Source organism: Haemorhous mexicanus, chromosome 15 (assembly GCF_027477595.1).
Source record: "Haemorhous mexicanus isolate bHaeMex1 chromosome 15, bHaeMex1.pri, whole genome shotgun sequence".
Classification (NCBI taxonomy): Eukaryota; Metazoa; Chordata; class Aves; order Passeriformes; family Fringillidae; genus Haemorhous; species Haemorhous mexicanus.
The window spans coordinates 18,257,180-18,269,270 of record NC_082355.1 but is presented as its reverse complement, the minus strand read 5'-3'; the positions used below and the strand labels follow the sequence as shown (position 1 = coordinate 18,269,270).

At 37.2% G+C, this 12,091-nt stretch overlaps 1 protein-coding gene across 1 annotated transcript; it reads right to left on the bottom strand.

The window, feature by feature from the left end:
• Positions 1-869: 869 nt before the first annotated feature.
• Positions 870-11,297, bottom strand: KCNMB1 (potassium calcium-activated channel subfamily M regulatory beta subunit 1). The gene is made up of 4 exons (XM_059860190.1): positions 11,140-11,297; positions 5,324-5,489; positions 3,726-3,921; positions 870-2,212 (listed from the first exon to the last, which is right to left on the bottom strand). Exons 2-4 carry the CDS (start codon positions 5,458-5,460, stop codon positions 1,943-1,945), a joined length of 603 nt encoding a protein of 200 aa, XP_059716173.1. The 5' UTR covers positions 5,461-5,489; positions 11,140-11,297; the 3' UTR covers positions 870-1,942.
• Positions 11,298-12,091: the final 794 nt, after the last annotated feature.

Genomic DNA, 12,091 nt, shown 5'->3' with positions numbered 1-12,091 from the left:
ACGAACTAACAAAGCAAGTTCTCTTTCCCTTCCCATCCAATTTGGTCACCCAAACCATCTGTACCTTTCACTGAACTTTCACTTTCCTGGAATGAGAGAGATTCAAGTTATAAATACATGCAACTTCTGATGCATGTAACAAAAGTATTGTGTGAGGATGTAATTTCCTCATTGTGGACATAGTTCTCCTATTTTAATTTTTGGGAGTTAGCTTTAAAAAAAAAATTAGCAGTCACTTCCTTTCATTTGCTGATCATAGTGAAAAGCAAACTCTGACATTGTTTTGTTAGTAATGTTGGAGAATTCATGTACTGGGTTAATATGTCAGCCTTTCTTACAATAAATAGTATAGAATTGTACCACATTAATGAGAATAATTAAACTGTAATGCAATTAAATCTGTATCTAAGCCCTGTGAATGATAGCTCTTACTGGTTCAACTGTGTGGTGAAAAAGCTTGTACCAGTTTTGTCCCAGATGACAGTCAAATACAGTATGCAGGAGGTATCTCATGTTCCACCTGTGTCCAATGGCAATTTGAAATTTGGCTGAGAAAAACACCTCTTTTCAGAGAACAGAGAAAGTCAGTCTTCATGCATCAAAGCATTCCTGGAAGTCTTGGCTCTGGAAACAAATGTATCTCTTTTGTGAAATATCTTGGTGCTAGGCATGTAAACTTCTGTGGTTACTTTGGCTTGCCTGTATTTATTAAGACATCACACATGTATTTTACTTGTTGTGGTTTAAGAATGGTATTCCTCAATTGGAAACATTGCAAACCACGAGTTGCTTGCTCGCTCCCCTCTCCTCTTCCCCACTTTGATGATCTGGAGAGGAGAACTAGAGACACAAAAGGCAAAGATCATGGCTTGTGATAAGAACAATTTACTGGAAACAGCAATGAAAAGACAGCAACCAGTAACAGCAACAAGACTAATAAAAGAGTGTACAAGAAACGGTTTGCACCCGAGTTCTCAACCCCGCCAATACCTGACCATTTTCCCTCTGCCGTGCTAACCGAGCTGGCAGTCAGCCATTTCCAAAAAAATGAGATGAGGTGCTACAGAATAATCTCTGGGTCCTGGCCATGCCTCCTCCTGGCTCCTGCAGAAATTAAACCTGTCTTGTCCAGAACCAGGACACTACATTCTTTATATCATAACTTCCTTTTTGTATCAGTTTTGTAATCTATGCAAATGGCAGCCAGGTAGCCTTCCTTTAGTGGCACACTTGTCTCAAATAATGCAAGGCTAAGATTTGCGTTAAATAGAAAAACATACTTTTAGTATAGGCTTCTTTACCATACCCTGTAATTTATGCATATATTTCTTTATATACAAGTGGTGTCAGATAATTACAGTGCAAATTTTGTAAAGTCTGTGTATGTGTATTTTTGTTTTGAGGGGCTTTCTCCCTTCCCTCTCCCAAAAGCAGAGAGATCCATAATAAAAAGTGTGCCTTTTTTGCACCATAACAAAGCTACTTTTCTCAACAGATGAGTATGCCATGAGAACATACCGTATTGATGTATAAGGGTATAAATGGTGTGTCTGCCAGTGATGATGTATATGGATGTGGCACCAACTGATTTCAACCAGACAGAAAATTAGCACCCCGTCTATAATGTGGAAGAAGAGTTTAGTAGTAAATGTGAATTGTAGCTTTGTAAAGCAGCTTTACCTCCTAAAGCCCAGGGAAACAATAGACAGTAACTAAGTCTGTGTTTTTATGAGGTATTTTCAGGCATTTCTGGGAATCAGTTTTATAGTTTGTCTTTGTGTAATGGATTGCCATCCATAGAGATTGCTCTTCAATTTTTTGGAATGCCTGCCCTTGAATTGACACCTGGTATATTAAGTATCATAAAATGCCAATAAGACCGGCAGAACAAATGCCTCTTAATATCTTCCAACAATCTCAAAAAATCTATGCTATGTATTTTTTACTGCCAAGCAGAAAGAACAGAAACATACTGACTAATTTTTACCAGAACAATAATCAGACATCCACCAGTAAACATGAGTGTAGGCCAGAGGAAAGCAAAGAGAAGACCTTTTGCGGGATAAAGTCTGCTTAAAATGACGTTGGTCTGTGTTCCTCCTGGGTCATAGTAACACGGGAAAGTCTGGTATTTTTTGAAATTGCTTGCAATTGTTTCTATTCGTGCTTTAACTTCTTTAGAGTTCTCCAACTTGTCTGGGACGTATGAGCACTGAAATAAGAAAACAAGGTGATTCACTATAATAAATACTCCAATTAAAAGTTTTTAGTTAAGTCAGATTGAGGGAAAAAGTCATGCTAGTGCTGACAAAATCTTCTGTGGTTTGGCATCCCTGGAGATTGTCTTGGTTTCATGTGTTCATTTGCCATGCCACTCTTCCCTGTTTCCATCGTATGTATATGCCCCCAGTCTTCAGATTTACAGATTGGAGTTACATTGTTGGAAACCAATAATGTACATGCTCAAAAAAACCCTACAGTCTTTGACACTGTCACTTCTTTATTACAGTGCCAAACTCCAGTTCCTAACAGAGCTTCTAGGCACTATCACAGTGGGAAAGTGTTTGTTGTGCAGAAATTCACACTTGCTTGTCAGTGTGCACAAGAATGAAGTTGTTTCACGGCACACTTCTGGTTGTAAGTAGTAGAAAAATGCAAGCATGGCTGTTGGAGGCTTCCTACTTGTCTTTGTTAAACAAAACTATTTTGACTTGTAGTAATAATTCAGAGTTATTTAGTTTTCAGTGGAAATAGACTTTGAAGCAGTAAATTTTTTGTTGCTTTTTTGTTGTTGTTGTTCATAAACTTTTTTTTCCTACAGTATTATTTTGTGTATATAATAATGCTTGAATGTACTAAACTGGAGCCTGGCCAAGGCAAAAGCAGGGATGGTTCCTGACCTGAACATTTTACTTGCATTAATGCAAGTAGATAGGACATCCAGAAGTTGCCTGCCCTTGCAGTGAGCAAAGCTCTTGTTTCCATCTATGGTAGGTAATTTCTGTTTGCTCCTTCATTGCATGTAGCTTTCCCTGAGGCAGTCATTATAAAGACAGGCATTAGCTAGAAAAATTCTCTTCAGCTGAAGTGTTTTATGCTATTAGGTCTGCCCTGTGGGAAGCTCTAATCTATATAAATGCTTTGCACTTTTAATCTGAGCATGTTTGTTCTGGATTCTAAAAGTACTTCAGTCTTGGGCATCCAAGATTCTGAATTTTCACTGATTTATTTCTTCTTTCTGTCTAAAATGTGCATCATGTTGCAATTTTCTCCTTCTTTATTCCCTTCTTTATAATATACACCAAAAAAACCAAGTAAAATTGGGATTTGTGCTCTTACTTTGGATGGTTATAAACTTGATGTATCTCGTGCTAATTCAACAAGCAACTGAGCAAGCCACAGCTTATAAACCATTTGTTACAATGGGTCTTCAACTGGGAGACTTACATATTTTACAATGTTCATAGCTGTTGTATATACATGTTGGTGTAATTCCTTTAAAAGTATTAACTTAATATTTAATGTAATATTTACAAGAAAATACAAAACTGTAATTTCTGGAATGTTTAAAAATTGTCTTGGTTTAAGCCCAGACATTAACATGTAAAAGATGAGTGAGTGACTCCTGCTGCTACTGTGCTGCTTGGTTTAAAAACTATCAGCCCCTCTCCTCAAAGGTGTTCGACAGTAGCAAAGAATGAGTATTCAATCTGTGTTGCAAGTACCTTAGGATTTCTTTCCAGTGTATCTTCAGTCTGGTAGAGCATAACCTCCTGTCCTGAGGCTGTCAGATTAACCCACACCTGCAGACAGGGATAAGGAAAGATTTCCTCATCCTCTGAGCCTTTATTGTTTGGGCAGAAAACTTTGTCCTTGATGTTGGCTTTGAGTACTTTGCACACAGTTTCTGTTGTCCAAACACTACAAAAACAAAACAAAAGGTATTCCTTTGAAGCTCATCAGAAGCATCTGTTGCGAATTGCATGTGAAAATACATCTGTGTGTCCTGGCTTGGCTGGAGTTCATACCTGCTTCATCCTGCTGTGATGAACTGTGCCCACCCTGAATCTGTGGCTGCACCTGGAGAAGGGCTGCCGTAGCGAGTAAGTTCAGGAAGGTGTTTTTGTTGTTGTCTTTTATGCATTCTGTGGTTTTCAGTTAGATTCTGACCTCCCAATCTGTAACCAGCTTCATGTTATTCAAGAAAGAAATATTGCTATGGATTTTAAAATTTGGTAGTAAATACCTGGAATGCAGTTCACATCATGTCTCAGAAATATTTTGACTGATTTCATTCAATAAGCCTCAGAACTCAGATCTGTTTTCCCTAGTTTTCTTTATTGCATGGGCGTCTCGCTATAAATAAATAGCAGGATTTTTTCTAGAAAAAGTCAATTTTTACTGTTGCTTATCTGTTTTTCTCAAGAGTTACTTTTCTATTATTGATAACACATTAAATTTTGCTGAGAGAAGTACTCTTTGGTGTCAAAGAAAGTTGAGAAAGTCTCACTCCAGTTCCTATAAAACTACTCTTGATACATGTATCCATCTTTTGTAATGTAATCTGGAGGCAGAAAAATAAGTATGTGAATTACTCTATTTTAAAGAGAATGTATTTCAAATAGTTTTGAGATTAAAGGTGTTCTAGCAAGAAGAATGAGGTGGGTGTCCTTGCTTTCTCTGTCATAATCTTAAAACGTGAACAAGTGAGCTGCACTCCTTGTCCCATTGCTTTGATATTTTGCAAATTGATTTTGTGTGTGTAAGCAGAACTCACAAAATTAAATAAGAGGGTGGGCATTTGTAACTCCTTCAGTGTTCATTATGTTCTGTAATATTTGGTGTGGCAGCCTGGGTTGTTGAAGGTGCTCGTTTCTTATGATGGGTAATTTGGAAGTAAGATACAAATACTTGAGTGAACAATTTTACCATGACTTCTGTTGATCAAGTTTTATTAAACAAGACTCTCTCCTGCCCATGAAACAGCTTTTTTTAACTGTTCCTATTTATGCAAGACTTAGCTTTTCATTGTCAAGCTTCGATAAGCATGGTTGGCTTTTTGATTCTACAGCAAATGTTTTGATTTAGTCTGTTTTGTTTAGCCCTGAGGAGAATATGTTCCTCTTTTTTGTGCTCACATGTGCCTGATGAATTCTTGCCACACTTTCTTCCTCTTCTGTTTTAAATCCTTATGAGCTCTCTGAGAGCACTTTGTCTATTGTACAATGTACTTATGTATATTTTATCACTGTTTTAAATTACTGTATATGATGTTAACAGGAAAAATAATAGCTTTGTTTCATAAACAAATGGCTCTTATTACCTCTTAGTGTAAAAAGGCACAATGGTGATCCCAATAAAAAAGTACATCATCATGGAGCATGCAACCATTCCCAGTCCCAGGCAGAGGGCTCTTGTCTCCCCTCGCTTTTGTGCAGTCACCAACTTCTTTCCCAGCATGATTTAGAGTTGTGAAACTTGAACAGCCTCTTTTTGGTGTAAAATAAAATAAGAAAAGAAAGGGAAAATATCACAGTTATTTTAGTTATGTAACAAGTTTCTGAAATATAATATAATTGGTGGCAGAACAGCCCCATTTTTGCAAAAACTAGAAATAAAAAAAATCCAACCAAACTTGCTGTGTTTTTTGTTATCATTAGATTCTTCTTTTACTCTTTAAAATTTATCATGTAGTACCTTAATAAGCATGCATGTGGGTGTGTGTATGTGTGTGTGTATGAGTGCGTGTGCGTGTTTTTGTGTGTGTGTGTGAAAGCCAGGAGAGCAGGTAGAAAAACCTGGTAACTTCTGGGGAGAATTCTGTCAACATTCCAATTGTCCTCAGACTTAATTCAGTCTGTTTTCTGTTGCTGCTTCTCTGAAGTTAGACTTGTTTTGCTGTATATTGGTAAAGACTGCATGAAGGGAAAACCTTCCCAGAGTAGAAACCTTTTTACATTATGCTTTTTCTTGTGGAGTAGTTTGAAATGGTGTTGTCTTATTTCAAAAGAACTGAAATAATTAAAAATTTAACATTTGAGATTTCTGACTTCTGCATGTTTGCTTGGCCTTGTCAATTCAGAGGTGCTCCAAACCTGCTGTCTGAGCAGTGATGGTGTAACTCTGAGGAACTAACTCTTGGGCAGAAAAGTCTGAACCTGAGCTCAGAACTGATGGGCATTAGCCCCTCCACTCCTTTGACAAAAAGCATTTTAAATGATCCACCATAAATGATCCATAATATTTTGTTGAAGAGAATCTGAAAATTATTGCCATGAGTCCGTATGCCATTGAATCATTATGAGTGACATGCAGGTTTCTATAGAAATAGTCCAGAACTTTCACTGCAAGTTCAACCCATCACCAGTATCTGCTGCACTGACAGCTGTGATTGCTCATATGTGGAGTTTTGTTTTTTCATGAAAACATGGGAAAAGCAGTTTTTATGGAAATGACAAGACTGGCATGATTTGTGTGGGCTTTTTGGAGATAAGAGACGAAAGCAGAGCAAAAGGAGAAAAAAAAAAAGCATTCATGCTAAATTAGCTTTCCTTTCTGTTCTGCACAAGGCAGTGGTGCACAGCTTTAGGCAGTGCTTTTACAGGATTTTAGTTTCAGATGTGTGCAACTTCGCAGTGTATATCCTTACTAGCTGGGCTTCAGGATGGCATAGCTCCTGCCTAAATCCTCCTCTGTTCAGACTTAGGTTTATATACAGTGTAAGATAAGCACAAGCCAAAGTTGGCAAATAGGCTCTTCAGGTTATCTGTGAGCAGATGTTCTCCAGCTTCTACAGGCAGGCAGAGCTGCAGTGTGACTGCAAGTCCCTACTGACCATGCTGAATTTGGTGAAAGATGAGATAGCCCTCGAAGCTATGAGCATCAGCTCTTAAAGGAATGAATGGAAATATTCTGAATGTTCTTTCCTTTCCTGCTATTTCTGGTTTTCCCTTGTAAAAGTGCCTCACTTTGACTAATGATCAAAAGAAAAAGGTATTTAAAAATTACCATCCTGCTGTTTTTAGACTGCTATAACACCTGAATTATAGTTCTCTTAGCAATTAAAATATAGTTGTCTGTGGACAGTAAAACACCTCTGGTCATTTAGCAGAACTTGTGGTTAGTTGCAGATTTTAAGAATATATTTTGAAGTTCGTAGTATTTGATATCAAAGTAAAAGGCTGTTTTTAGGTATCCCTAGAAACTAAACGAGTTATTTTTAGAATACTAAATTTTGTCCACTTTCATATTAAATCCACTTTAAATAAAACATCCACATCCACTGTGAATTTTGCATGCAGCATTTTGAGAGGAATTGTTTTTCTGATGATCACATATAATTCGCTGGCACTGTAAGAAGCATCTCAATTTGAAAATTGCCACAGATGAACTTTTCTTGTTTACTGCCATTTGAGTTTAATACAGAAGGTGAGCTAATGCCTTTAAGTAAGGTTGTACTGTGTTTTGCTTGTTCAGTGGGGCTATAGGTAGAACATGTAGCAAATGCTCCCAGCACACTCGTGCTGCACCTGCATATTCAGCTGTAACTACGTGGAGAGGTGTGTGCAGCAAAGAAACTTGCACAGTGAGTATCAGTGACTGTTCCTTGAAACCTTCCATCATTTCTTTTAGTTTGGAAAATGGGAAATAAAAAACTTAAAGAATTCCAAAGTACTTAAAATATCAGAATACTGTGCAACACAGTACCTTAATACCAATTGTTATTAAACTGGCTCTCCATTATATAATGTGCAGCTTGGGCAGAGAGGGAAGTGGAATAAAGGAACATTATCAGGCCTGGAGCATAGGCCCTGAGACCAAATAGTACTGGAGTAGCAGATCCTTATAGCATGGTGGGGAGATAATGATAGATGAGTGGAAACCTGTGTAATTAGTAAGAAATTCTTACATACAGTAGCAATGATAATCTTTAATTTTCTGTAAGAAATTGAAAAATGAAAGGCTGGTACTACTGGTGACTTGTGGAAAACTTCTAGTGTCCTAGAGCTGTTAGCATATTGAATTTTGATGAACCATAATATTTACAGAGCTGCTCCATTTACACTGAGAAACAGGGGTTAATCAACCCCCTTGTTACATGGAAAATAAGAATTGTGGGACTATTAACCAAGGAATTAATAAGAAATCTAATTGCTTCAAAAGTCTGCCTGAATGCCAGCCACACATGCAGTGGATGTACAATGTGGTACATCCTCCTAATAATCTAGCAGACCATCTCTTTAAGACACAAAAGGAACTTTTATGTTTTAATAGGAAATTTTTCTTAAGTAGCCCAGAGGTTAAATGCAGTGTTGTTCCCCTTCACACCAGACAGACTGCCCGACCCTGGCTCTCTGCAAGGGCTGCTAAGTGATGCTGTTTGCCTGTGTTCCCCCACTTCAGATAACTGCTTCATCCCAAAGGGAACAAGGACATGTAAATTATGCAGAGAATGTTAACAAGAAAGATTCATCTAGAAATATCACCCTAAGGGCTTCTATAGACATAAAAAATAACCAGCTGGGTCTTCAGGCAATGTAAAACAGGGGTGCTTACATCATTGTTGTGTTGCTGTAGCAAATTAGCTGTAAATGTGGTCCCTAAAACTGACTTAAATATTTTCTGGTGCATTTTTTTCTGCTTTCAAATGTCAAAGACCAGAAAAACCCGTAATACTATTTCATGCATGTACAGAAGAATTTAAGAGGAAACACAGGACTGCAAAGGAAACCCAAGTGTGGGTTTTTTTCCTTTCTTACAAAAACATTTCTATGTACTACTGCTGAAAATACTTAATTTTCTGGCTCTTAACACAAAGTAAAGTTGCATACATATAGAAAACCATATTTACTTGGAATTTCTTCATTGTTTTAAAGGTTAATTTTTTTCTGATTAAAAGTATCTTCTGTGTCCTTGTTCTGTCAATGTATATTAGAAGGAGCATTGAAATAGCTGGTTTAGTGTTTCCTCTGACAAAACAATTAAATCTTTTAAAATTAAACACTGCAGAAGACTTGATTGGCCCAGGAAGTCTGAGTAAAATTGATTTGGAAGATGTTGAAGTGTACAAAACAAGGCTTAGTCCAGCCTTCAAGAGAAACTGTAAATGTATTTTTGTACTGCGGATTTTATGCAGTGGTTCCATACCTATTAGGAATGTATAAACTGCAATTGTTTTGATAATGTTCCCTCTGCCTAATCTTCTTCTTCAATACAGTTAAATTATGCAGTAAATTAGCTGTGCATTTTCAATGTATAAAAATTGCATTCATAGCTGCTAGTGATAATCTTAGGGATGCCATCCACTCAGGATTTGAATAGTCCCCTATTTTAATTAGAGAGATATTTGATACATGGCGGGAAGTCTCTACCACCTCCTACTCTCTCATCTTTTCAGGAGTTTCCAGTGGTGTGACCTCAGATTGGACCTCTCTCTCAAGCTATTCAAGACTGCATAAGGTATGAGTAGCACTGATGAATTTACCTCGCTTGCAGAAGAATGGCTGCTAAATCCCTCTATTGAATTTAAGTTGGGAATAAATATTAACGGTGAGATAGTGTTGTGGTTTTTCGGTTTGGCTTTTCTTTGAGCTGATTTATCCCACACTATATGGTGAATCTTCAGTGAATATTTATGTATTACTTTCAGATGAACATTATGTTCTAATACAGCATCATACCAAGAAGAGTGATGCACATCATCTACATCTCTAAAGTGATGAGGACTTTTTAAACAGGCCTGTACCTGTTGGCCTCTATTGCTTCTGCATGCAAAACAGCCATTTGTTTTCCCTGCCAAATGCCAACTTAAGCCACCTTGTTTTATTCTCAAAACTGCTTGTATAGACAAAATAAAAATTGCCGGCTTTGCTGGATTTGTAAGAGGAGCACAGTACTTTGTGACAGTTTATTGGCCAAATGCTTTTTGCGAGAACCAGTAGGCAAAAGTTTTAGATTTATAAATATGAGCTCTGTACTGGTTATGTTATTGGAACAGCACTCATATTTAAATACTTAGAACTCTCTGTAGGTAGAGTTATTTGGATCATTCGCACTTACTTATCTGTTTTCCATGGGTACTTCAACACTGCTTAGATTCTTCCCTTCTATTTCAATCCTATGTTCATCATTTTCTCATCTGCTGCCCCATCACTTACAACAGGCTGTTGTCAAAATTGCATTTCTGTTAGCACTTTCTTTCCCTTTTCCAGTCTCTAGCAGTTAGAGGCATTTCTTGCTGGTACTGGGGAAGTGCTGCGGACAGGGAACATCAGCTTTTTCATGACTTAATAAGCTTTCTGTGTGTCTGGGACCACAAATACTGTATGTTACAGAATGAGGTGATGCTGAGCCTCAGTGGTAAAGTGCACAGAAAAATCTCTCATGTAGTTGTGCTGGAAAACTAAAGCAGCAATATTTTGACTGTGTAATATGATGCAACTTTTTATTTTATGAAATATGCTGTATAATTTTGCTTTATTAATGAACTGTTTACCAGATGTGCCACTAGAGTGAATTAAAGAAGTTAAATTTTTAATTGTCTAAAAACCTATGCAGTTGTTTAAGACTAATTCTATTAGCTTTTAAACTAGTAGTAGTTCATAAAAAAAGAAAAAATGGGGGAAAAAAGAAGTTACTTGATTAGTTCAGCTGTTCTGAAATCTTTCTGGAGTACTTTTCCCTTTGATTCTGTGCTATAGAGGGCTGCACAGAAGGAATCAGTTTAAGACCAAATTTTTGGGAAGCCTTCAAGAGTTCATGTGCCTGGTTCCTCTCTAACTTAGGGGTAAATAAGCACAACCTCTAGAGTAATGCTGAAAACCCAAAGCCATGAAACTTCTAAGAACAAAAGTGCATTTACCATTAAAATGAATAAGAACTATAGTCTTATATGAGCTACAGGCTCTTAATTTATGAAAATATTATTGCTATCTTTGCTAACAGTTGGGAAGAACGGTCAGATTGCATCCAGTTACAAAAGAGAGAACTCAGTCTGCATGCTACAGAAAAGTTATCTGCCCTGTCCTCCATACTGCTGCAGACATAGAAAGCCTTTTGCTTCCCAAAACACTGTACTTTTAAAAACATAAAGCTATCACATGCTCCCAAGGAAAAAGAGTTGTTTAGAAATAAACTTACAATTTTTGATGAAATGCTGCTTTCTCTGATGAAAAAAGTCTGTTATATGACAGACTTGGGATAGCAGCGGAGTTCAGAGCTGAAAGGGATTTTAATAATTTTTTTCCTTTCCTGTATGTTGCTGGGTTTGCCTTGCTGTGGCTGAACTCCTAACTTAATTCCTCTATTACAAAGCCTTTTGTAACCATAAATGGTAAGGTATGAAAGAGCACTGTCCTTTTGGAAATTAATTGCTGGAAACCAGGAAGTTACAATTCTAAGACTGAGGTTTCTCATACACTAGAGCTCCTTTACAATGCATTCTGGTGGATTTGTGTTAAACTATGGGTCCACTCCATTTGTACAAGCCTTTTAGTTTAGAAATCTGATAGATCTTTTGGGTAAGATTTATGGAATTGAACTGTATTGATGACCAGTGGTATTGATTCTTAATAACCTGAGCCATTACCAGCTGTGTGGGAATGCTTTATTGCCACTATTTTCAGTGAGTTTGAATGCAAGAGGTGCTACAATTCTGACTGTACATCAGAGCCTTATAGATAAGAACATCCATCATGCCATAGGTGCATTAGTGTCTAGCATGTTCCTCTAGCTAAAAAGCCAAGCTTATTCCTGGGACATATAAACAGATAACTCCTAGCACAGAGCTTCAGAAAAGAGTTGTTTTTTTGGTTGGTTTTTTTTTTTTTTGGAAACTTTATTATTGGGAGCCTAAAGGAGTTTAAATGAGTTAATCCAGTAGAATCATTAAGCGAGAACTGTTAGCAAGGGTAGGGTATTTGCCCCTCCCTCTTTAGGTATCTCATAATTAGCTGTTTCAGTTTAAACTGTTCTTCTAAACTTGTTTTGATAAAAGATTTGAAGTTGACAAGCTCAGAATGTTCATGCTGTCTAAAGATAACTGATTAACCTCCTTCAGTAGGACCCTTCTGTATTATTGCAGATGCAGAAG

Bases quoted from the DNA above. Each gene is read 5' to 3' on its own strand.
- KCNMB1 (XM_059860190.1), bottom strand. From the start codon at position 5,460: ATGCTGGGAAAGAAGTTGGTGACTGCACAAAAGCGAGGGGAGACAAGA. The intron at 3,922-5,323 runs GTAATAAGAGCC...TTGTTTTTGTAG, and splicing joins GTGCCTTTTTACACTAAGAG to TGTTTGGACAACAGAAACTG. The intron at 2,213-3,725 runs GTACTTGCAACA...TTCTTATTTCAG, and splicing joins CACTGGAAAGAAATCCTAAG to TGCTCATACGTCCCAGACAA.